Raw genomic sequence first — 26,460 nt, forward strand, 5'->3', positions numbered from 1 at the left:
AGACTGGTTTGGAGTCTGGATGCTGATAATGACCCGACCTGGCTTGGGCTAATATCAGCGTCCAGACTCCTAACTGGTCTTAAACGTAGTGTTTATTGTAGTTGATGTCTTCCTAATCTATACAGAACAGATCTGCCAGCGTACAACATCATTGAAAATGGGGAAGTAACCCACACCGTCAAGAACATCATGGGTTTCAAGGAGTTCCTTCGGGACTATGTCTTCTTCTATCAAGGTTGCAGCTTCACCTTTGACCAATCTTTTCTGGCTGCAGGCGTGCCCCTGAGAAATCTGGAACACAATACCCGTATCAGTGTATTCACGGTAAGGATTGAGTGTTTTGGAGCATTAAAAGGGTCTTTAACCCTAAAACGGCGGGGGGGGGGGGGGGGGGGATTATTCCCTGTACTTTTCTAGCAATATTTTCACCAAACGCGCGTTTCTCCTTGTAAGCTTTCATGACTTTCTAGCTTCAAGTGCAATGCACGTTTGGTACCAAATTTATGGAAATTGACTTTAGGGCAACCGTGCTGTGCGACATTATTTGTGGCTGGTCACCATGGAAATCGCATTTCCCCATTTACCATACATGGAAAATTAGTACAGCTTGCTGCGGTAAAAGTGTGCTAACTTGGAAATTCAATAATTTAAAAAATACACTTTCTGTGAATTCTGTGAATGTGTTCAGATTAAATCTCGCTACGTGTGTGCCGAGTTTATTTATTTATTTATTTATTTATTTCATTTTCCGGGATATTACAAACAGTGAATCATAGACAAAACAATTACATATACAAATAACACTGAGTAGTAAACATAACAGAAAACATAACAGAAAACAACACCCAAAAAGCTCCCGCAGGATTACCCAAAAGAAACAAGTTTCTGTCGAGGGGCTCTCCAAACTAATTGGATAACAGTGATTAATACATTTAGGATAAAATTCATTAAATAAAATATTTATAAAAATTAAGCAGTTATGCAAAATATAATTAAAAATACAATTACAAATTAAAATAAGAGTAAATAAATAAATAAATAAATAAATAAATAAATAAATAAATAAATAAATAAATAAATAAATAAATAAATAAATAAATAAATAAATAAATAAATAAATAAGTAAATAAGTAAATAAATAAATAAATAAATAAATATATAAATAAATTATATAGAATATAAATATAAATGAAATAAAATAAAATGAAATGAAAAAAATAAATAGAATAAAATAAAATAAAATAAAATAAAAATACATGTAAAATGAAATAAAATGAAATGAAATAAAATAAAATAAGATTAAATTAAATAAAATAAACAAATAAATAAAATAAAAGCTGGCATACATGCTATGTCCAAATCATTATTATAATAATATTTAATAATAATATGCAGTGAAAGGGAGTCTGTTGAGCCGGAGAAACTTGATTTGTGAAAACATGAAGTCAGGATAAAAATATCTGGGGAGGAAAGCTCTACAATGCATGAGAGATGGGGTCTAGACTGAACAGATGATCACGTAAAGAATTGATGAGAGGTTTGGAGGAACGTTCTAGGCAAAGGTCTCGGACATCGGTGGAAAGTGAATTAAAAAACCTGGGAAAGAGGGTGAACAAAGAAAATTTGACGCAGTTTGTCCGGCTGTACTGATGTTTGAAGAGGAGGGTGTGGGTTTTCCTAGTGTTGACCTGTGGAAGAGAATGTGAAGGAACAGAAATTTGATTGTAGAGACATTTAATGACAAAGGAAGCACTGAGGTATACAAGTCTGTTGTAGAGGGGAGGCAAGTGAAGTTTGGACAGGCGTTGTTCATAGGAAAGAGAAATAGCAACATTGTAATGGAAGCAAGATTTAGTGAAGCGACGTTGAATTGCCTCAAGGCATTGGATGTGGTTCTTCTGGTGAGGTAGCCAAACCGGCGCGGCGTATTCCAAGATGGGCCTGCAGAGTGAACGATATAATTTGAGAAGAACTTCAGCATTTTTTGATTTTACAGTGCGCCGTATGAAGCCAGCAAGTCTAGAACACTTGGCACGAACAGAATTTACATGTTTGGTCCAGGTTAGGTCGTTCGAAAGGATAACACCAAGATATTTATAAGACGTGACAACATCAAGAGGTTCATCGGAATCTGCAAAAAAGTAAGGGGTTAGCAATTGCTTTCTGGAGCGGGTGACATGCATAACTTTGCACTTGGTGGAGTTCAGTTGCATCTGATTATCAGAACACCATCTGGAAATAGAGTTGAGGTCATTCTGCACAATGGCACTGTCATCATTACTTCTAATAATCCTGTACAAAACGGTGTCATCAGCATATTGAGGAAGAGAAGATTGAACATGGTTTGGTAAGTCAGCTGTGAAGAAATTAAATAATATAGGACCAAGGACTGAGCCTTGGGGAACTCCTGAAGTTACTGGTATCCAGTCAGATCTAGCGCCCGAAAAGATGACTCGCTGTTCTCTGTTGGAAAGAAAATTACTGATCCATGAAAGTGTGTTACCGCAAATTCCATATTGGTGTAACTTATGAAGGAGGATTGAATGGTCGCACTTGTCGAAGGCTTTAGACCAGTCAAGAAAGATTGCATCAATTCGAGGAGGATTGGAAACATCAAGAGCTCGGGACCAGGTGTCAAAGAGGGTGGTTAACTGAGTAGTACAGGAACGTCTGGGTTGAAATCCATGTTGGGAGTCGGGGATGATATGATGCTGAGAAGAATGGTCAAGTAGTTTCTTGCTTATAAAACCTTCAAGCATTTTACATGGAACTGAAGTAAGGGAAATAGGTCTATAATTAACAATGTGAGATTTGTCACCATGTTTAAACAAAGGAACAACATTTGCCTGTTTCCAGGTTTGGGGAACTACACTTGTTGAAAGACTAAGATTAAATATGTCAGTTAATGTTGGAACGATTGAAGTGCTGGCTAGTTTCAGAATTTTTGGAGATATGCCATCCAAGCCGGGGGGTTTGGATGGATTAAGTTTATCGATGGCCTTCATAACATCTGCTTGAGAAACATGAAAATTATGGAGAGGGCTAATACCAGGATGGGCAGCACAGGATTCGAAGTCTGGAAGATGGTAGGAAGATTGCTGTGGAGAAAAGTTACTTTGGAAATTCACATTGAAAGCATTAGCAATTGCACTTGGATCACAGAAGGTTTGGTTGTTGCAATTAAAAGTTGTATTTGATTGGTGCTTCCTCTTACCGTTTACAAAAGACCAAAAACGCTTGGGGTTGTCTTTACAATCTAGAGCTAAACTATGAACATAATCATTTCATCCATTAAAAGCAATCTGTAAATATCTCGAGACTGGTTTGCAAGAATAATTGCACAATTGGAGATCATCGGTCAATTACTACAATGTAGTTGATTCTTGACGTATTTGTATACTTATAGCAATATGCCAACGTCTGAAGTCAAATGATAGGCAGTACCTCATTATGAAAACTTCCGGTCTAATTGACTCCCTGCTGTACAATATGGTACAAGCGGCTGTTGTAACCAGCCATGCTACTGACCTTGGCAAGCCGGCCCCGATTAGTCGACTAGACTAGTCCAACTACATGTGATATGCTAGAACAAGAGAGGCCACTTTTCGACACTGGTTTGTGCGCGAATCGCAAGAAGTACCGTAGCGCGTCTAATTTTATTCTGAATGCACACAAACCCATGGCGTCTTCGCATGAGCGTCGGACGTCTTCAGCAATGCGTTTGAATGTCTCTCCCAGTGGTCTCCCCCAACTCTCTCTTTCTTACCGTTGAGGGAGTACTTATGCATGGAACCCATAGTTGACAGGCGACGGTTTGAGCAAAAATATTCAGATCTGATTACCATAGTTCCTGCCTGAACTTGCTCATTGTTGTTTTATTGCATCTATTAGACCAGTGTAAAGTGCCATCCTGTCGGGCCATTCAAATGCCAGATGGACATGTCTATGAGACCAATCCCACGTGATCTGGTGGAGAAGGCCTTCAAAGTGACCCTCCCTTTGACCAAATACCACGGCGCACCTGTGCATATCGGTGATCCGGGTAAGTGCATCCCTTAAATTCTGTTTCATTTACTTCTCAGGGAGTTTGCTTTAATTAACTATATCAATATTAGGTTTTGTCCTTCACCGACGTATAAACACTGTATACTCGGTGTCAGTGTTGGAGCAAAGGCTTTGACCCTCAAGGCCAAGGCCAAGGCCAAGGCTTTGACCCTCAAGGCCAAGGCCAAGGCCAAGGCCAAGGCTTTGACCCTCAAGCCTCGAGGCCAAGGCCAAGGCTTAACCCTCAAGGCCAAGGCCAAGGCCAAGGCCCTGTTTTATGAAATGACCACTGATATAGAACTGTAGTGACATGTACATGTGTATATAATTAAGTGTTTGTTCTTTTAGCTCCAACAGGCGTTCCATACAAATAAGTATGTTAATAAGTTTTGGTTGCCATTGGCACCGGAGTTCACTCTCGCTGTGCTGCGTTTGCGCAGTGTGACAGGTTGGTGACCTTTCACTTATCGTTTTCATTCTGCTTTGTGCAAGTCTTATTCCAACGTTGAAAGTTTCCTCAACCAAGTTTTATTCAGTCAATTGATGTGTGCTTATACCTACTGACTTTCCAGAACTTTGTTAATCATTGGATAGCAGTTGCATGACGAACTTGTGAGTTTTGAAGGCATTAAAACTTGTAAACAACCAACATTTTGTGTGCCGTTTTCACAACTTGTAAGAACAGACACGAGGCTTGATAAACAGTAGTAGAACTCATTTCGGGAGAAAACACGAATTACTACACTGGTGACCCTGTTTTGAACAATTGTGACCTTCTGCACAAGCCATGTCTGTGGAAGTTAAACCTGATGGGACAGAGGGTACACCGCCTCCAACTCCACCTCCCTCTAACCCATTTCAACCGCCTGTCATGCCGATGCAAGCTGCAGTAAGCCTCAAACTCCCTCCATTTTGGCCTAATGACCCAACCCTGTGGTTTACCCAGGTGGAGGCTCAGTTTGTCATCCGCCATATCACTACCCAGGAGACTCGTTTTGCCTACGTTATCGGATCTTTGCAACCGGAGGTCGCACAAGAGGTGCGGGATATCCTGATTACACCCCCATCCACGGACTGCTACGATAAGCTGAAATCTGAACTCATTCGCCGCACTTCAGTTTCTGAGCAGAAACGATTACACCAGCTGCTTACTTCAGAGGAATTGGGAGATCGCAAGCCCTCGCAGTTGTTGCGGCGCATGCACCAGCTTTTGGGGGACAACAAGCTGGAGGAGAGGATTTTGAAACAGTTGTTTGTACAGCGACTTCCCCACACCGTCCAGTCCATTTTGGCCCCCACAGCGGACACTGTGGGAATTGGAGCACTGGCAGATTTGGCTGACAAAATTGTTGAGGTGTCTGCCCACTCTACGCCGGCATCGCAAATTTCCACGGTTTCTTCACCACCCCTCCACCCCCCGCAACGACACGCCTCCCCTGAGGTACTCACTCTGCACGCAAAGGTTGATGACCTGACTCGGCAAGTGCAGGCCTTGACTTTTCAGCTACAGGGCATGCAGCGACAAGGCCGTCCCCGCTCTTCCTCCCGCAGTCGACCCAGACAACGTAGTCCAACCCCTTCTGCCGATAACCAGCCATCCGGCGACCGCCAATGCTGGTATCATTGGAAGTACGGAACTAATGCACGAAAATGCACCAGTCCTTGTTCCCGACGCACAGAACCACAACGGAACCAGGAAAACGGCCAAGCCAACGACTAGCGGCGACAGGTCGGTCTGGCAGCGATACAACAAGTCGCCTCTTCCATGTAACTGACAAGGCCACAGGCACTCGTTTCCTAGTTGACACCGGCGCTGAGGTGAGTGTTTTGCCACGCAGTCACAAGTCACGAGCTCAACCTACTTCTATACAGCTACAAGCGGTCAATCACTCACCTATTGTAACTTACGGCGAGAAGTCTCTGACTTTAGATTTGGGACTTCGCCGAGTATTCCGTTGGGTTTTTATTGTTGCCGACTTGCCAACCCCTATTATTGGAGCTGATTTTCTTCGGCAGTTCAACCTACTAGTCGATGTAAAGAACCAGCGACTTGTCGATTCCATAACTAGTCTTGTCATACAAGGAATAATGTCTGGTACCCCGTCCGCGAGCCCCATGTTTGTGAATGCAGCTTCATCACAATACGACGAGCTCCTTAGCCGGTATCCCGATGTAGTGCGTCCTGTGTATAAGCAAACGGAGGTACGGCACAACATCACGCACCACATCGAAACTCATGGCCCCCCGGTTGCGGCTAGACCCCGTCGACTTGCCCCTGACAGACTACCACTTGCCAAGGCTGAGTTTGACCATATGCTTAGCCTTGGAATTGTTCGCCCTTCCAGTAGCGAATGGTCCTCTCCGTTGCACATGGTACCTAAGTCAACTCCCGGGGATTGGCGTCCGTGTGGTGATTACCGCGCCCTCAATAAGAACACCATTCCGGACTGCTACCCAATTCCACACCTGCAGGATTTTTCCTCCAACCTTCACGGGTGCACGCTGTTCTCCAAGATTGATTTGGTACGCGCCTACCATCAAATACCAGTGGAACCAACAGACATCCGTAAGACTGCCATCACTACACCGTTTGGATTATTCGAGTTTGTGCGCATGCCCTTTGGGCTCCGTAATGCGGCACAGACTTTCCAAAGGTTCGTCGACGAGGTAACCCGTGGTTTACCATTTGTCTTCGCCTACATTGACGATCTGCTGGTAGCGAGCTCATCAGAGGCTGAACACAAAGAACACCTTCGACTCCTGTTCGACCGCCTCTCGCAATATGGCATAGTCATAAACCCCCACAAATGCCAGTTCGGCGTGCCATCCCTCTCCTTCCTCGGTCATCTCGTCAACCAGCATGGAGTCTGTCCTTTGCCTGACAAGGTGCAAGTCATCAGAGATTTCCCGGAACCGGCATCGTTGAGTAAGTTGCGGGAATTTCTTGGCCTCATCAATTTCTACAGGCGTTTTGTTCCCCACTGTGCAGACATTCTCCAGCCCCTGACCGACCTGCTCAAGAACAGGAGGAAGAAAAACGAGCCGATTCAGTTAGGGCCGAACGAGCAGCTAGCTTTCGAGCGTGTGAAAGCTGCATTGGCCGACGCAACACTCCTAGTCCACCCACAGACTGACGCACCGTTATGCCTCTTAGTCGACGCATCGGACAAGGCCGTGGGCGGTGTTCTCCAGCAACACGTCAAGGGTGTTTGGCAACCACTGTCGTTTTTCTCCAAGCGCCTCCAACCAGCGGAAACCCGCTACAGTACTTTTGGTAGAGAGCTTTTAGCTCTATACCTCGGCATCAAGTATTTCCGACACATGCTGGAGGGACGGACATTCCGCGCTTACACTGATCACAAGCCCCTTACGTACGCCCTACACTCCAAACTAGACCGCCATTCTCCTCGAGAGATTCGACAACTTGACCTCATATCCCAGTATACCTCGGACATTAGACACATCAGCGGCCATGATAATGCAGCGGCAGATGCACTCTCTCGTCTGGAGGTTAATGCCTTACCAACGAACGTGACTATCAATTTCGACGCCATCGCTAAAGCACAGATCGATGACGACGAGTTGAAACATCTCCCCGACACCTCTCTCCAGCTAACTGCCGTCCCCCTCCAGACATCGCAGGGTACCATTCTATGCGATACCTCCACAGGGACGCCTCGACCCTTCATCCCAGCCCAGTTTCGTCGAACAGTTTTTGACGCTTTGCATGGACTGTCGCACCCTAGTATCAGGACCACACAGCAGTTACTTACTGCACGGTTCGTGTGGCCTGGTATTAACAAAGACGTTCGCGCTTGGGCTAAGACTTGTCGCAAGTGCCAACAATGCAAAATTCATCGCCACATCAAGTCGCCACTTGGTACGTTCTCCACACCCGACGCACGATTCTCACACGTACACATCGATTTAGTCGGTCCCCTTCCACCATCAGCCGGACAGTCCTACCTGCTTACGTGTGTGGATAGATTTACACGTTGGCCGGAGGCGATCCCCATTCCTGACATGACTGCTGAGACTGTGGCCCATGCATTCGTTACCCACTGGGTTTCTCGGTTCGGTGCACCAGCTACCATCACCACCGACAGAGGACGCCAGTTCGAGTCACGACTTTTTCGAATGCTCACTGACATGCTCGGTTGTCAACGAATTCACACTACATCATATCATCCTGCTGCAAATGGGATGGTAGAGCGACTACACAGACAACTCAAGGCATCGCTAAAGACTCATGCTAACCCACGTTGGACGGAATCTCTTCCCCTCGTCCTGTTAGGCATCAGAGCCGCTATCAAGTCAGATATCGGTTTCTCTCCAGCAGAAATGGTGTACGTACCACAGTCAGGCTTCCTGGTGAGTTTATTGTGCCTAACAATGATCATGCTGAGCTCGACCCCAGTGTGTATGTTCACAGGCTGCGTTGTCACATGCAGGACATTCGTCCCACTCCGCCCAGGCCACAACAGCGACAATCACACATTCCAGCTGACCTAGACAAGTGCACACACGTTTTTGTTCGTCATGATGCAGTGAAAACACCCCTACAACCTCCGTATGATGGACCATTTCGCATCATCAAGCGCGCCAGCAAATACTTTGTTTTGGACCTCAACGGCCGACGGGATGCGGTTGCCAAGGATCGTCTGAAAGTGGCGTATCTTGATGACGACTGGACAAACGCGCATTCCCAACAGATTCGCGAGAGCACGCCAGCAAGGACTGTTTTGCCAGAATCACACCCCCCAGCCACAGAAACGTCGTCTTCCCGACAGATTCGCGAGAACGCCCCCGCGAGAACTGTTTTGCCGGTTGCACAACCCCCATTGCCAGAGACGCCATCTCCTCCGCAACGAGCCACCAGAGCTGGTCGACGAGTTCACTGGCCAGCCAAATATGAACAATTCGACTGTCACTGACTGTTATTATCAACTGCTTGTATCGATTGTTTCATTTATCTCTTACAATCTAGAGGGGAGCTACTGTAGTGACATGTACATGTGTATATAATTAAGTGTTTGTTCTTTTAGCTCCAACAGGCGTTCCATACAAATAAGTATGTTAATAAGTTTTGGTTGCCATTGGCACCGGAGTTCACTCTCGCTGTGCTGCGTTTGCGCAGTGTGACAGGTTGGTGACCTTTCACTTATCGTTTTCATTCTGCTTTGTGCAAGTCTTATTCCAACGTTGAAAGTTTCCTCAACCAAGTTTTATTCAGTCAATTGATGTGTGCTTATACCTACTGACTTTCCAGAACTTTGTTAATCATTGGATAGCAGTTGCATGACGAACTTGTGAGTTTTGAAGGCATTAAAACTTGTAAACAACCAACATTTTGTGTGCCGTTTTCACAACTTGTAAGAACAGACACGAGGCTTGATAAACAGTAGTAGAACTCATTTCGGGAGAAAACACGAATTACTACAGAACTAATTATAGTCACATAGAGTAACACATCATCACGCAAGGGCGCATCCAGAACACAATTTGGGGGGGGGGGGGGCAAAGAAATTTGGGTCCCCCCAAAAAAAAGTGGGTCAAAAAATTACGGCTTCGGCTTCGGGGCCCGCTTAAGGGCCCCGAAAAAATGTTGGATTTGGGATGCTCTGTGGTGCGATTTGAGGCAATTTCTGACCATTTAACCGATGTTTTTTGAGGAAAAGATGGTGGTGCACTCATTGCCTGCCTTTATTACGACTTTATTACGACGTCACATAAAAAAAATGGTTTGTTTTTTTGGGGGGGGGGGGGCATGGCCCCTTTTGGCCCCTCTGGATCCGCCCTTATCATCACGAATTGCTCGTTACGAAGAACAACATTTCTTTAATTGCAATCAACATGCTCGCATAGGCCTACACCGTTTTATGACTGCACTGTATAAGTTCAGGTCTTCAATATGGTTCAACTAAACACAATAATGATTTACTTCTATATTGACACACAATTCTCCCAAGTGTACCAAGAGGGGGATCCAAGAAACTGATTTGGGAAATTTTTATTTGCAGGCCCAACAAGGTCAGAAATATCAGCATTATCTAAAACAGATACATGCAAATCTTTAGCACTTATCAGGGAGACATATGGGTCATTCCATGAAGTTGGGTACACAATCAATGCATCAGTGACAGTGGTCCAGTGAAAACAAAGTGCTGTTATTTTTTTTTTGGACAAATTAATCACATTTTTTATCGATCCCGATTTATTGAGGATGAATGGGCGAACAAGAAAAAAAATTTTTTTGGGACCTCCAATTGGTCGAAACCCAAACTACGTCACCAAAATATCATGGTATCCATGTTTATTTTAAGAATATTTTGTGACATGAAACATACTCGGTCTTCAATGTACGATTCTGTGTTCCCAAGAGTATATTTTAAATAATGTTTTGCAAATAAAGTTGAACCAATAGACCGTTTACGATTCCCTGATTGTTATTTATTCCATGCGTCTTGCATTTCTGAAGTATCGATCACGGAAGTCTCAGCGCCCATCGTAACATTTCGTGTCAGCAATGTTGCGAGGTGAAACCGAAATTTACCGACATATTGTAAAATGTCAGAGTCATTTAGAAGACCCAAATAACGATTTCCACGAGAAACAGTAGCATTCCATTCGTATCCAACCAGAAATCATGAAAAAAACTACACGATTTTTAAAAAACAACCGTGGTTACTCACTGGTAGTTGACTTCGCATCCACTAAAAAACGTGACGACGTGATAATTAAATGCGATCGCGCGTGCGCCCTCTATAGATTTTCTGGATGAACGTCTTGCGATCAAAGTACCCGGATGCAACCCTTGCTTTGTTGCAAGAAGAAACCCGCGTGCTTTCGGCAACTTTTCCATCGTGGGTGCCAATAGTTTTGGTGTCATTTTTTTACGGTGTGATGTCAGTTACGAGGTATACCACATTCGGGGAGGACAAACAAGGGTTAGATTACAGATTTATCAACACGGTGCCTGGTAATCCCGAAGAACTACTCCCTGTGTATGCTGAAACATGAATAACATCTCAAACAATTGTTGCAGTATAGTTGACACGCTAAAACCTGCACTTCAGCTACGGAATGGATACGAAACAAAATGGTAACCGCGTGACGACGTGATATTCCATTTCCGTGATTTGGCATAAAACATGTTCATGCACGGTCAAACGGCCTCCAAATTACTAGATATGCCACCTGAAGTACAAGTAGACATCGATGATTAAGATGGTTGTACTTAAGTTTACTTACGATCCGGAAGAAAAGTGAAATTTTCCGTTCATTTCGGAGAGCTCCCCTCGCGATCTTGAACACGTTAAATTTCCGATCGTGTTTAATGTTTGAACGACGCGATTTCTTCTACATGCCCAGCGTACATTCGATGGTCCCCGTATCCCGAGTGCGATTCCGTTACCGAGCGTGCGCGATGCATCGATTATGATAATGAGTAGACTGGATCACGTTTGTAAACACATGTGCATTTCAAACGATAATAGGGAGTCGGGAACTAGCGCAGCTTTTATGGCGGGTACCAGTTCAAGCTGGTTCCCGATTCCCTTTTACAGTTCAAAATGCACATGTATGTGTTTACAAACGTGACTCATTATCATAATCGTGCATCGCGCGCGCTCGGTAACGGAATCGCACACGGGATACGGGGACCATTGAATGTACACTGGGCATGTAGAAGAAATCGCGTCGTTCAAACATTAAACACGATCGGAAATTTAACGTGTTCAAGATCGCGAGGGGAGCTCTCCGAAATGAACGGAAAATTTCACTTTTCTTCCGGATCGTAAGTAAACTTAAGTACAACCATCTTAATCATCGATGTCTACTTGTACTTCAGGTGGCATATCTAGTAATTTGGAGGCCGTTTTGAAGGTGAAATCTGATGTTTTTTGTTGGAAAATGTTGGTTTGGGACAGTGACAGGATGATGTTGTCCAGGTCGCGGTATTAGCTTGGACCCCACTATCGCCAGACCATGTCCAAAATGTTAAAAAAGGCGATAAGTTGGGTCCAAGTTACTCGGACTAGAAGAGGCTAAGCTTTCACAAATGACGCTAAATATGTGTCCCGAAACCCTAACTGAAATTGCACATCGTAATGGAAATATCACGACGTGGTTTCCATGCGACGGTGTGGTACGATTTTGTGTTTTGGCCTGTGCTTTTGCCTGCGTTGGATGGTCAACGTCTGATCTATTAAAAATGGGGTCCTTTTCATTTATCTGTTTGAAGGGGGTTCGAAAGTTGGTGATTTTTACTGAAGTTAGTCTAAAATAAGAGGGGAAGTGTCAACATTGATTGGTCACAGGCCAGGATACCGCCAGACCATTCCATTCTCATAATGGGGGTGGAGCATCATGTGATTTTCTTTTTCTGGTTTGAATTAAGATATTTCAACATTTTTTTCAAACAAAAGAAACAAAACACATAAGAATGAATAGTACAAAACTAAAAAAAAATCTTCCCCTAAGAAATAAATTCATAATTTGCATTGATTTAGGCTTCAGCATGTTCAGTAAATTCATCCATTTGGGAATGGTTAATCCAAGGAACAATGCATCCAACAACACTGTTATGTAATGGGTACTAGAGGGTGGGAATGGAGTGGGGAAGGGGAGGGTAGAGTGGGGAGGGGGGGGGGTGGGGTAGGGGAGGGTAGGGACGGGATACGGGAAGGATGGGGACGGCAAAATGGTTTAGGCATCACATCTTGAGATGTAATCAGAACGTTCGATAATTTGGCATCCATGTTACATGTGAAACCCAACCCTGTCCAATAATGGGAGTCTCGAAGCTAAACTCTCTCACGTCTTTAGCGGATGTTTCAAATTTGTTCATTTTTAATTAATATACCGGTAAATGAAGTTTTACTCATTTTTTTAACAAGTTTAAAGTTTATTACCTGATTAAGACTGAATTGTTTGTGATGGACTTATGATGGACTTGCAGGGACTTGTGATGGACTCGACTACAACACTGTTATGTAATGGGTACTAGAAGGATGGGAATGGAGTGGGGGAGGGTGGGGTGGGGTAGAGGAGGGTAGGGACGGGATACGGGAAGGATGGGGACCGCAAAATAGTTTAGGCATCACATCTTGAGATGTAATCGGAACTTTCGATAATTTGGCATCCATGTTACATGTGAAACCCAACCCTGTCCAATATGTTATGGGTACTAGAAGGGTGGGAATGGAGTGGGGGAGGGTGGGGTGGGGTAGGGGAGGGGAGGGACGGGATACGGGAAGGATGGGGACGGCAAAATGGTTTAGGCATCACATCTTGAGATGTAATCAGAACGTTCAATAATTTGGCATCCATGTTACATGTGAAACCCAACCCTGTCCAATATGGGAGTCTCAAAGCTAAACACACTCACATCTTCAGCTGATGTTTCAAATTTGTTCATTTTTAACTAATATAAATGAAGTTTTACTCATTTTTTATCAAGTTTAAAGCTTATTACCTTATAATCCATATATCAGTTTCACGTGTAACAGGACACCAATATTTTGGTGTCATTGTTACATGTGAAACCACAAAATTATTTTGCATGGATACTGTCTTGTGTAAAAGAAATGGTAACATGGCAAAATAAGTTGAACGTGTGGGTTTGCTTCCTTGTGTTTTACACGTTTGGTGTAGACAAACATTTTTGGAACAGACAATACAAGAAAAAATATGTATGAAGGGCCAAATTTATATAATTTGCCCATTTCATGTGAGTGAACAACAGCTGATTTCAATAATCTCATAACGATTAGCCAAAAAATGTATGAATTTAATTAATGTACTTATCAAGCCCTTTTAAATACATTCTATACTTGGAGCATATCAATTCTATAAAATAACAATGGGAAAGGTGATTCCTCATGTTTGGTGTCCATGTTACATGTGAAACTTGCTTTGCATCTGTTAATAAACAACACTGTTAAAAATAAAACGTTTGACAAGATGTCTCAAAATGGTTTATTATTTTAGACACTACATATATGTCAGCACCTAAAAAAGTTATTTTAGTGCTCTTCACATTATTTTGAAAAACTCACCCTCATGTCACACATTCTGTACCCAACTTTGTGGAATTACCCATATACAACCAATCAGATCCATTCCATAGTTATATGCCATTAAAGTGATCATCTCATTAGCCCCACAAGTGTACGGAATATTTTTGCAGCAAATCTACTACAATGGTAACAAAATGTGATGCTACAAAAGTGGAAGTGTGCCCAACACACAAATCTATAGGGTGCTTCCCTCCTCCATGGTAATACGATTAAAATGGTAACAGCAAAATTTCGAACAGATTTATCTGGAAAATGCAAAAATCTATGGGCCTTGAAGAGCCTTGACTCAAAATTGCAAGTCCCTGAACCCTCAAGGCCAAGGCCAAGGCCAAGGCTTTTGCCCTCAAGCCTCGAGGCCAAGGCCAAGGCCCTAAAATCCAGCCTTAAGGCAGCCTTAAGGCCAAGCCCCAGCATCAAGGCACTACATCACTGCTCGGTGTGTTACCTCCCGAGTGAAAGTTTGGGTGATTTTTTTTCAAACTTTCACTCGGGAGGTAACACACTGAGTACACAGTGTTTATACTTCGGTGAAGGGTAAAACATAATATTGATTTACATCACCCAGATGCAAATTATTTATGAATAGTTTATCAACCCTAACTTTGCCAGATGCAAAACAGTGAAACAAGTATAAAAGTCTGTGGGACATAATAATCAGAATTGTTCTTTGGATGTTGCCAGTCCTAGGAATGGGATTGTTTTAATCTCAAGGCCATTCAGAAAATGCAAAGCTTTTTTCACCTCCTTAGAACTCCCAAAAACCAACCTGTTATAAACTTGCGTTTATTACATGTGCGTCATGCAGGGACGTAGTCGAGTCCATTACAACTCCCTGCAAGTCCAGGAAGTCCTATTTGTTGTCCTGGAATTTCATGGAAAGTCATGAAATTTCATGTGAGGATTTAACCCTGTCAGTGGTTGGCAATTACAGACTGAATTTGGCCTTGGGATTTTGCATGTTAATTGTTGCATCAGACGGGGTTTCTAGACAAAATTACCGGGAGGGTTAGGGTAGACGCACCCAGTAAAAACTTAAGTCCTTGCAGAGTTGAAGTTCAGCGCTTCGCAAGTCAAATCGCAAGTTCTGCACAAATCAGTCGCAAATGAGCTACGTCGCGGGTAACAGGAGATAAACAATGACACTGGAATGCCTTTTGAATGACGTGACTTGCCTTGATACTGAAGGACTTTTGATTTACATGTGAGGGCTTGGTTGCAACCCTATGATCTATTGACAGCGATTAACACCCATGACCCACATCACCCACTGTAATTGACAGGAGACTTTAAGACATCTACGGTGATACTGATAGTAAACATGCAGGCCCTTTTCTCTTTTCAATGGCCCCTTCCTGCCTGTCAATTAAACAGTACGCATTGACCAATAAGATCACAACTTTTGACCAGGTGACCATACATGTAAGATATAGCCATAGAGCTATATTAAATTACTAGAGCGCTAACTCTTCATTCTTGCGCGTGGAGAAGCTTTGAAGCCGCCCTGGGAGCAGACATTTTGAATTTATGTGCGTGTTTTTAACACAATCAAAATAGATGGATTAAATTTTAAATGTATACTCTAAATGTAACGCGCAAGTAGAAGATACGCAAACAACTTAAGCACGTCATGACGGCTAAAAAAAACATCACGGCGAAAAGCATCTGCAGCGGAGGGACGCACAGACGTTGCACTGTTTGAGTAGAGCAAAATGAAACGCTCATTTGCTGATCAGGCGTTTTGGTTTGGGCGTATTGGCTTCGATGACGCACCAGTATGGAATACAAATGCAGATATGCAACTAGACGTACAAACTTTCTAGTTCTCCATAGGTTTGTGTACAAACATGGATGCACCCAGCAGGCATCACTTTGTACATGAGTTAGAGCTCTATGAATTTAATATAGCTCTATGGATAAAGCATAGTCAAATTCAGCTCTTGGCATCAAGCGCGTTCGATTACTTCCCTTGTGCTTACTCATGCAAGCCCGACTGCGTTCGATGTAGCTCTCACGTGACTTCTCGCGCTTACTCGAGCTGGGCCCAAGTAACCGACTCACTGATGAGCCGGTTACTTGGTTAAGTCTCCCACAGTGCAATGCGAAAACATGGCAGCTAAGTCTAACATGGCGGCTAAGTCTAACGCTGTGGCAGCGGGGAATCAAAAGTGTCCCATGCAGCTTTACTTCACACTAGTACTTGACGGGAGGAAAGTTAAGTTAATTTTTAACATACCCGGCATTTATTGTTCACATCGGAAGAGCACGTTGTGGCCACCATGGCTTGTTTCACCGGCTCGAATCCATTTGCAAATGACATCTCGATCCAGTCTATTTGGTATGGCTTGACCTCGAGTAACCCAAGATGATTAGTTTATTGCTACAGATTGCGCATGTGCATCTATACCCAAGACAAAAGTACGGGGTGAGCGGGAGGGCAGTAATCGAAGGCGGTGATTGTAAGACACGCACACAAACCAAAGGGGGTGGGGCGTATGGCCGTATCAGGAATGGTCTATTCTGAGGAAGCATATTATGGCTTCATCAGTTTGATGAGTAAAGGAAGACAATTTGAGTTTGACAGCTGTCATCCGAGTGTCTCCATTTTAATGATGTCCATTATAAAGTTGTTTCCACTGTGAAGTGAAAGTGCTCAAACTTTTCATACACTGTAGCGCTGATTGGGGTACCAGACGTAAACAAGCCTGACTACCTGGATCCTACGGTTTTTGAGGAAGGAGACATCCCTGTCTTCTGGGCCTGTGGCGTTACTGTAGTGGAAGCTGTCAAGGCTGCAAGTGAGTGATAACTGCTTTTAAAAAAAATGGTATAACACTTAAAGTAAGACGCCATGCCTGTGCATTGACAAAATGTGACCTGCCGGTACATGGTACTGAAGCAAAAGGAATGCTCTCAGAAACCTTGTTTTAATGAATCAGTGCTCCTGGTCAAATATATGCAAATCATGTCAAAATCGTTTATGGTTTTTCGTAGTTTTGAGTGGCCAAGGGCTCCTTGTTCCTCTTCTATAAATTGACAATTTTTTTCCGAAAGTTGGAAAAAACTGATGATTTAGAGCAATACAAATGGTACCAGTGACAGCCAGTGAGTTAATTATGGTGTATTTACATGTATTCCGAAAAAGTCAAAGTTAAGGGTTAAAGATATAGTCCATCGTTTGTAATTTGTGCATTTTGTTCGTTTGAAGCAACAAAAGTGCTCAAAATCTAAAGAAGGGTACTGAACAACTAACCTGATGAAGTTTCAGCTCAGCTGTTAAACGAGAAAAACAGCATTCTAGGATCTCAATTTCAAATCAAAAGTTACTGAATCATGTTTTGAATTGGGCCTGAATTCAGCGTCGGAGACACGTTCTCACTGAGCCGATTGCAGCTACGCGATGTTGCTCAATGATCCGACGAATTACAGCAACCGCGTGTGCGTGTGCATCATGCCAATGCTTGCGCGCTTTGCTGAATAACAAAACGAACTACTAATTTAAATTTCCTACGGTGCGTCTTAAGAAGCACCGTTGGAAAGGCCTTCTTTCGTTGATTACTTCAAAATGACAGCTTGCCAGAAAGAATAATTTCACAGGGAGTTTAGTCCCCTCACTATCTTTCAACCAAGTAGGTTTTTCAACAACAATTACGCCAGTTACTTTTTCGGATGGCTGCAAATGATGGACTATAGCTTTAACAATTTGAGTGAGTTGTGCTGACAAGTGTTGCAAAAGACACTCCTACTTAAATAGGAGCAATTCACAATACATTCCACCTCCAAGGGTTTGCCTGTCTAGGCTACGTTTACATTTCACGGTCTGCATTGTCCTGCGGTTTATCAGTTTATGTTTGGTATATATAGCAACATATGGAAACTTTGTTTTGTTATTCAGACACAAGTGTTTCATCTCCAAATGTGTTGGTCAAAAAATTCTAAACACTGCAGGACCTTGTGAGATAAATACATGTATTCGCAGATGTTAAATTTTTCCCATGCTGCATTGCTGAAAATATTGCCCTTCCATGGTAAATACATGGACTGCACATATTATTGGTTGCTGTGTTGCCATTTTTCTATAGGCTGGCTCCACACTTACATTATTGTTGTGAATTAGTATTGGGGGGGGGGGTGGCAGGAAATAGATGTAATAGAATTCCTGACTTTCTTTCCTTTTAAAAAAAATCTTTTAGAGCCACAAATCAGAAAGGAAAATTGATAAATTTTGACAAAAATAGCAGGATTCAATTCAAAACAAATAAAGGAAGAAAACTCCTACTTTTGGCAAAATGAAAAAAAACAAACAAAAGTCTGAAGCCTGTCTTGAATCCACTTTTAACAGATCCAGCTACCAACTCCTATCAAGCCACCTTTTTGTTAGGTTCGAAACTGTGAATTTATTGTCTTATATGAGGTACATATGTGTTTGTACATGAAAACCAATGGAAGGATTCTAGGGTGTCGCTATGTGGTGCTCTATAAGCCTTTTAAGATAGCAAAAAGGCTATCACTATTAGGAAGTTGGTAAGTTCATGGTGGTGTGCCTATATTTTACATCAATTGCTCATACCCAGCATCCTATCCAAAGATGCTGGTGACAATTAATTTCTTTTTAGCTCTTATTGGGTTTGTTTGACATTACCTAAGGGTCAACACTTCTCCATGCGCAAGTTTGGTGCGTGTGGAATGTTAGTATGTTCGGTAAGTACATGTTATTGTGTAATTTCCGTTTCTCTTTGCTAATATGCAGAGCCTTCTCTAGCATTCAGCCATTTCCCAGGGAACATGTACATTGCAGACGCACCTTTTCAGAGCCAAGATGACTCCCCAGCTGACGTTAAAGTAGTCACACTCTGCGAGAAGCCTTACTGGGCCAGTGTAACATCCGAGGCTGTCGTGAAAAAAATCAAGCAGCTGGAGGGCTTCATTGCCGAGGACTTAGGTGGGTAAGGCCAAAAAAATAAGACTTCTGCTTCCGGTTACCTGACCGACCCTATTTTTAGGCTGCGACCCTAAAAATGTTATCCGTGTTTTATTTTGATTGTTTGATAGTTTTAGTTGAATTGACTTACAAAGAAATGTCAATATTGTAAAAAAAAACTAACAAAATTAGGAGTTTTGGTGCTTTTCTTGGTTAGTTACAGAATATCTGTCATTTTTCAAATCCTTTTTTTCTCCATTGAGACGTTTCTAGCTTTGTAAAAAATGGACAGAATGAAACAAGCACAACAATGCAACCAAATATCCTAGGAAGTTCCATGATATACCTAACAAAAGCTGATTTCATTCCAATTATAGTTAATTCAAAACGTGATATTTGCAACAACAGACTCATTTTTGCAGAGCGGGTCACATTTTATTACTTGTCGAATGCCACACATTTCCTTGAAAGCCATTTTCAAGCATGATTTGAGAGCTCCAGAAGAAACATTAGCTCAAATTACTTGTTCGAAATTGGTCAAATATCACTGTTCTTTATATTTTTTTGAATAAGCTCTTTGTCAGTTTTGAAAAAACGCAGGTTCATGCCAGTCCATTGTCGGCTAGTTGAGGTTGATGCATGTTTAAGTTAATGAGTGCATTTCAAAATGGACTATTTGAGCAAGTCCAAGTTGGAATGAGCAAACACAGCCCTATCAACCCAGCCATGAGGCGAATTGAGCAGATGATACACATGTCGAGTAATGAAGTCACAAGGCCATCCACATTTTGGTTTGGCTGAGTCGCTGTTGAAGTGTTCATTCATAGAATGTCAGCAAATATTCATACATGAACAACTCATTGTTTAAGAAATGCATGTAACGCAACAAATATTGCATTGATTACATTCGAGTCAGTTCTTACCATGTGCCAAGGATGTGGTCTCCCCCAACTCTCCTTTTGTAACCGTTGATCCTTGTGCAGTGTGCACGGAGTCCATTATTGTTCCAACCTTGTAAATGAACATGCATGCTCTTTTGTGACCTGTTCTGTCAAAAACAGACACTTCTGGGCAGAGGTTGAAATTGAGATACAGCAAAAAAACGCTGTGGGGTGATTTTTTTTGTTTTTCAAATTTTTGCATATTGTAATCCTGAACATGTTTAAAATATACTGTAACAGTTTGAAACCCTAATTTGAACTCTAAATATAGTATTTTTGGTGATTTGTTAAAGTATATATCAGTCAAAGAAAGTACTGTTTTGTGACATTCGTGGCCATTTGCTCCGTTTTCTACTTTTCGACACAGTGACCTTCAAAATAGCATAACTGTGTCCAGGAATGACCGGTTTTAAAATTAAACCACCTATTTAAAGGAAAAAGAACATATTTTAACAATATACAAAAATCTCATTTTTGACCTTATGCCCAAAAAAATCTGATTTTGACAGAATACGGTAGGCCACATTATTTTGAGCATGATCACTCCCATAACACTGTGTGTTCCCCTTCATATAGACCTTTCCATCCCTTCATCTTCAGATGGCCCCCTTGACCATTGTATAAAAATAACTTGTTTTGAGCCATAGTTCCAATCATTTAATCAAAAATGTACATGCAACTTCCTTCCAATAACATACTTCGTAATTTACAGGTAAGAGGCAAATTGGCAATCTTCTTGTCCCCGACGATCTCCTGAAGTCCGTCCTGGCCCTGTCCCATGCTTCATCGGTTGCCTTGACAACTGGTTTCCCTTGCTTTGTGAATAACAAGAACCCCTATGAGGATGACGGGCCGCCTGGTGCTATTGCCATAGCGATGATGCTACAAGCACTCGGCAAGAAGGTTGACCTGGTGGTGGATAAGACGCTGTATGAACCCCTGACCACGGTACTGGAAGCCTTAGTGGAACAAAGTAAGTGCACATGGTAGGGATTTTGGTTTATTTGGAAGGGCAGACAAGGTGGATGAAGTGGCCAATGCTACACTGTTCACTGCAGTTCTTGAAGCAGCATTGGAACAAAGTGGGCGCTCATGATAAAGAACAAAGTGATGCACATGGTAGGGATTTTGGTTTATTTGGAAAGGCAAACAAGGCAAACGAAGTGGCAAATGCTACACTGTTTACTGCAGTTCTTGAAGCAACAGTGGAACAAAGTTGGCGCTCATGATAAAGATCAAAGTGATGCACATGGTAGGGATTTTGGTTTATTTGGAAAGGCAAACAAGGCAAACGAAGTGGCGAATGCTACACTGTTTACTGCAGTTCTTGAAGCAGCAGTGGAACAAAGTGGGCGCTCATGATAAAGAACAAAGTGATGCACATGAAGGAAGCAGTAAAAAGATAGGTGCCCTGTATGTGCTCTTCCAAAAAATTGAGTTTGCTTTTACCAAAGTTTCAATTTGTATATTTTGTTTTAACGAAAAAAACAACTTTTCGGCATCTTCAACCTTCTGAAAAAAAAGGGCTTTCATTTCACAAATCAACCCGCCCTGGTAGATCCGGATTATTTCCGGGCTGCTATAATTCCAATTTTGTAAAGAAATAATTCAATAACTAAATGTTGGTGGATATTTTCATTTGATATCTCATTCAAAAGTGAATAACGTTTATATTCCTACACTCCTAGGAAAATCGCAATGGAAAAACATATCTATTTTTCAGGGTGAAACTCTAAATAGCATGGGGAATGCATCTTTAACATTTTGCCATTTCTAGGGGAGATATTAGTAATCAATAATTATAAAATATTGGATGGCTTTGAGGCGGATATAAGAATATATTGCACGAGCTATGACAATATTGCACGAGTCGAAGACGAGTGCAATATTGTCATAGCGAGTGCAATATATTCTTGTATCCACCGAAAACAAGCCATCCAATATTATTAATATTATTTATATCAGGCTGACTTGATCCGCAAGAAGCACAATTCAAGACACTGTCCATTACATCTTTTTCGTTTACATCAAACGTTTTGAAGCTGCCACTGTAATTGTTAACAACAGTGCGCGTATACCTGGCCTTCTGTGAGCTGCATGCGCGCAGCATGTTCAGTGTTCGACGGTACGCGCGCGCTACGCTCTGTTGAGTGGTTGACAACTGTGACTTTCTATGCTCTTGATCAAGCTGGAACCTGCGAAAATGCCCGGATTGACTGCAATAACAATGTTATTGCAGTCAACTTTTTATGAAAGCCTACAATATGCTGATTTATTTTTACCGCTGGAAGCCTGATATAAATAATAATCATTAATGGTAGAGTATGAACTACCGGACATCTTGAAGCTTTGGTAAAAGCCTGCCATTGCAGAAAGGGAAGTTAGCATGCCGTTTTTGGGTACTGTAGGGAGATGTAGAAAATGCTTTCTGTACTGGGTATGTTAGCTTGAGTGTTCTGGTATGAAGGATTGCTCTTGAAAGAAAGGTCAGTATTGGATTTGGGACAAAATTCAAAGTTCAAGGAAACCATGGAGTCAAAAATTGTAAAAAAACCCATAGTTTGCTGAGTGATTTTTGTTTAAATTGAAACTATAAGTTGACTTTTTTGACAGATTTATTTCCAGGGCATGATGGCAGCTTGAAATTTGAATTTGGGGTCAAAAGGTTATGGCTTCCGCACTCTTTTTAAGGGGAATTGGTGTTGATGTTTTCCCTCTCTGCAGAGGTGTTGGCACGCCCCATATCCGTGGTTCAGTTTCCACCAGAAGGGGAACAGGACACCCTGGAGACGGCCAAGAAGTTCCTCCTGAAGGCTGGCACCACCGCCCCACGCTACGATCACCTTCTGGCAATTGAGAGGGCAGGGAAGGCAGAGGACGGGGGCTACTACACCATGAAGGCCATTGATGTAGGACGTCTTGTCGGTGGCATTGATTGGCTGTTCCAGGCAGCTGCTGAGATGCCCACCGTTCATACATCAGGTAGTGCACTTCCTTTGACACTTTTACCCACGTAAGGGCTGTTTAACTCTTTCGCTACGGAATTTAATTTTGTCCCGTTTGGCCGTAATAAATGGCTGGAAATTCCGCCGTGCGTCGATGTGGACTCCGTGTACCTTCGTAAACAAACTGCTCACAATAACGTGCAGCAGACCCCGGCTAGACGGAGAGCCGCTGGCAGCGGCTCAAACTAGGGTCAGAGGTTATACGATATAAATTATGTAGATAAGGCACACGTCATGGGGATACCCTGTTTATTCACAGTGACGTCACTGAGCCGCTGCCAGCGGCTTGCCGTACGACATGTACAATTTTTGTGTGCCGCTGTCAGCGGCTCGCCGTAGCGAAAGAGTTAAATCTCTGTACACTGTACAGGGGTGTGAAATCTCAGCTTTAAATATGATTTCAGCTGTTTTCCCTCACTTGCTGTGTACAAAAGTACAGGAGATTTCCAAAGTTCATCTTTTTTTACACCTTTTTGAGCTGTTTTCAGCTATTTTTATCAGTGGTCACTCACACCCCTGACTGTGACTGTTTTGTAAGGCTGCCAGTACATTTTACATAGACTGCATTGATGAATGCTGAATTGAATATGGGGAGAAAACTCTAAACTCATCACTCGTACGTCCTAGTCAATTACAAGTAATCCCAACACTTATAAATCGTTACAAGTATCCTTTGTCATCTAGTTGTAAATTAAGTGAGGAATCTCTTCAGATGATTTCTAATGCAGGCATCTTTGTCATCCTGCATCCTCTGCTGCCTGTAACCTGACTATTGTGATTTGACTAGGGATTTGACTTATGACTGAACCAGTGATGTGACTTATGATTTGACTGGTGATTTGACTTATGATTGGACCAGTGATTTGACTTGTGATTGAACTAGTGATTGAACTTGTGATTTGACTTGTGATTTGACTTGTGATCTGACTTCTGATTGAACTAGTGATTGAACTGGTGATTTGACTGGTGATTGATGCGTGATTGACTGGCAATTTGCCGTGTGACTTGACGTCAACTCTGTTAGGTCATGACTCTGGTAAGGAGTGATTATTAAATGTTACTGAGTGTGCAGTCTTCATGTAGTGCTCTAAATGCTCTTAACCCCCCCCCCCCCCTCTCATTAAAAAATCAAGAGTCTATAGAAACAAGAATTAAGGGCATGTCAAATTGGCAAGGTCAGTTCAGGCAATATTGGGCCAACTGTTAACATTATAAGCAAGAGTATATTCCCCTAATGTGTAACATGTAAGTTGACAGTTCATTCTTATTTTCATCCTCAGGTATTGGGGACGGCGGAAACGAGCTCGGCATGGGTAAAGTCAGAGATATTGTCCATCGCGACATCCCTCGAGGCCAAACCATTGCCTGCTCCGTGGCCTCCGACTTCCTCATGACCGCTGGGGTGTCCAACTGGGGTGGCTATGCTGTGGCTGTGGGCCTGTACCTGGTCAGTACTTGCCCTATCCATGAGAGGTACAGGAGAAGGGCTGTTGGGTTTCCCCCAAGTGACGAGGAGCGACAGAGGTTCAGAAGTGCTCTCCCAGATGTTGATAGGGTATGTGTCACTTACCTTTGAATTAAATATCTTACCATGATAATTATATAATATTGGATGGCTTTGAGGTGGATACAAGAATATATTGCACTCGCTATACCAATATTCGACTCGTGCAATATTGTCATAGCAAGTGCAATATATTCTTGTATCCACCGAAAAAAAGCCATCAAATAGTATCATTATTATTTATATCAGACTCACTTGATCTGCAAGAAATACAATTCAAGACACTGTCTTCATTTCATCTTTTTTTGTCAAACTATTTGAAGCTGCCAGTGTAATTGTTGACAACAGTGCGCATATACCTGGCCTTTTGCGCGCTGCAGGTGCGCAGCATCCTCCATGTTCAACACGGTACGCGCGCGCTACGCTCTGTTGAGTGGTTGACAGCTGTGACTTTCTATGCTCTTGATCATGCGGGAACCAGGGAAAATGCCCGGATGACTGCAATAAATAGTCCAATAATAATGTTATTGCAGTCATCCGGGTACTTTTCTTTGAAAGCATGCAGTACGCTGATTTATTTTTACCACTGGAAGCCTGATATAAATAATAATTAGCAATATTTATTTGTGGTAATAAATCCAGCTTTCCTTAAAAGCTCTCCCTCAGTGTTGATTACATGCCTGAAGTACACAGATGACTTGGAAGGAATATGGGAGGACAAAAAGAGAGAAAACAAATATTCAGAGGAAAATCAATATGATCAGATCGGGATGGAAAATCCCAATCCACTTTGGTAGGATGTAAAACTGGGAGGGGAGGAAAGTACCACTAAAACTATGGCATTGTTTAACATGGATTATGTCTATTCCTTTTAAATCATGCAAATGCACAGGAGAGGCAGATGTTGCAGATCCTGATCAGCCACGAGTTCTTTGATATGACAGGAACAGACGTGCTACACGTTGATGGCCTGTCCTTCGATGATGTCCACGTCAAGAAGATCGAGCAACTCCTCAGCGTTATTGGTGAAGAGTAGAAAGAACGGAAGTCATGCTTGCACGAAGTGTGAAAAGTGATGATGATGCTAATGAGAGTAGGAGTTGAATCCATAACAAGTCAAATCACACGTCAGTCACTAGACAAATCACAGGTCCATCATAGTTAAATCACAAGGCAATCACTTGTCAAATCACAAGTCCATCACTAGTCAAATCACAAGTCCATCACTAGTCAAATCACAAGTCCATCGCCAGTCAAATCGCAAGACCTTCACTAGTCAAATCACAAGTCCATCCTAGCTATATCGCAAGACTATCACTAGTTAAATCACAAGGACATGACTAGTCAAATCATAAGTCTATCACTAGCCATGTCACGAGTCCATCACAAGTCAAATCAGAAGTCCATGACTAGCTATATCACAAGGCTATCACTAGTCAAATCACAAGTCCATCACTAGTCTAGTCACTAGACTATCACTTATTGATTAACAACTCCATTACTAGTCAAAAACAACTCCGTCACTAGTCGAAACACAACTTTATCACTAGTCGAAACACAACTCCATCACTAGTCAATACACAACTCCATCACTAGTCAATACACAACTCCATCACCAGAAAAATCACAACTCCATCAGTCCTATCACAAGGACATATCTAGTCAAATCATGAGTCCATCACAAGACATGTCACTAGTCCATCACAAGTCAAATCAGAAGTCCATCACCAGCTATATCACAAGGCTATCACTAGTCAAATCACAAGTCCATCACTAGTCTAGTCACTAGACTATCACTAATTGAATAACTCCATCATTAGTCAAAACACAACTCCGTCCCTAGTCAAAACACAACTCCGTCCCTAGTCAAAACACAACTCCTTCACCAGAAAAATCACAACTCCATCAGCCATTTAACTAGCCTATCACAAGTCAAATCACTGATAAGTCTATCACTTGCCATCATATT

General features: G+C 42.4%; 1 protein-coding gene across 6 annotated transcripts in view; it reads left to right on the plus strand.

Moving 5' to 3' along the window:
- The window catches only part of LOC119740727 (D-glutamate cyclase, mitochondrial-like), a 29,146-nt gene extending 3,587 nt beyond the window's left edge, over positions 1 to 25,559 (plus strand). For all 6 annotated transcript variants that reach the window (XM_038216115.1, XM_038216117.1, XM_038216116.1 and 3 more), the window contains 8 exons: positions 126 to 324; positions 3,892 to 4,042; positions 16,796 to 16,918; positions 18,871 to 19,062; positions 20,695 to 20,955; positions 22,707 to 22,964; positions 24,268 to 24,542; positions 25,384 to 25,559. In XM_038216115.1, coding sequence (XP_038072043.1) covers positions 126 to 324; positions 3,892 to 4,042; positions 16,796 to 16,918; positions 18,871 to 19,062; positions 20,695 to 20,955; positions 22,707 to 22,964; positions 24,268 to 24,542; positions 25,384 to 25,527 — 1,603 coding nt within the window. In that variant the 3' untranslated portion in view covers positions 25,528 to 25,559. The remainder of the gene's footprint in view (positions 1 to 125; positions 325 to 3,891; positions 4,043 to 16,795; positions 16,919 to 18,870; positions 19,063 to 20,694; positions 20,956 to 22,706; positions 22,965 to 24,267; positions 24,543 to 25,383) is intronic.
- The last annotated feature ends 901 nt before the right edge of the window (positions 25,560 to 26,460 follow it).

This window comes from Patiria miniata, unplaced genomic scaffold, assembly GCF_015706575.1.
Source record: "Patiria miniata isolate m_02_andy unplaced genomic scaffold, ASM1570657v1 HiC_scaffold_5, whole genome shotgun sequence".
In the NCBI taxonomy this organism is placed as follows: domain Eukaryota; kingdom Metazoa; phylum Echinodermata; class Asteroidea; order Valvatida; family Asterinidae; genus Patiria; species Patiria miniata.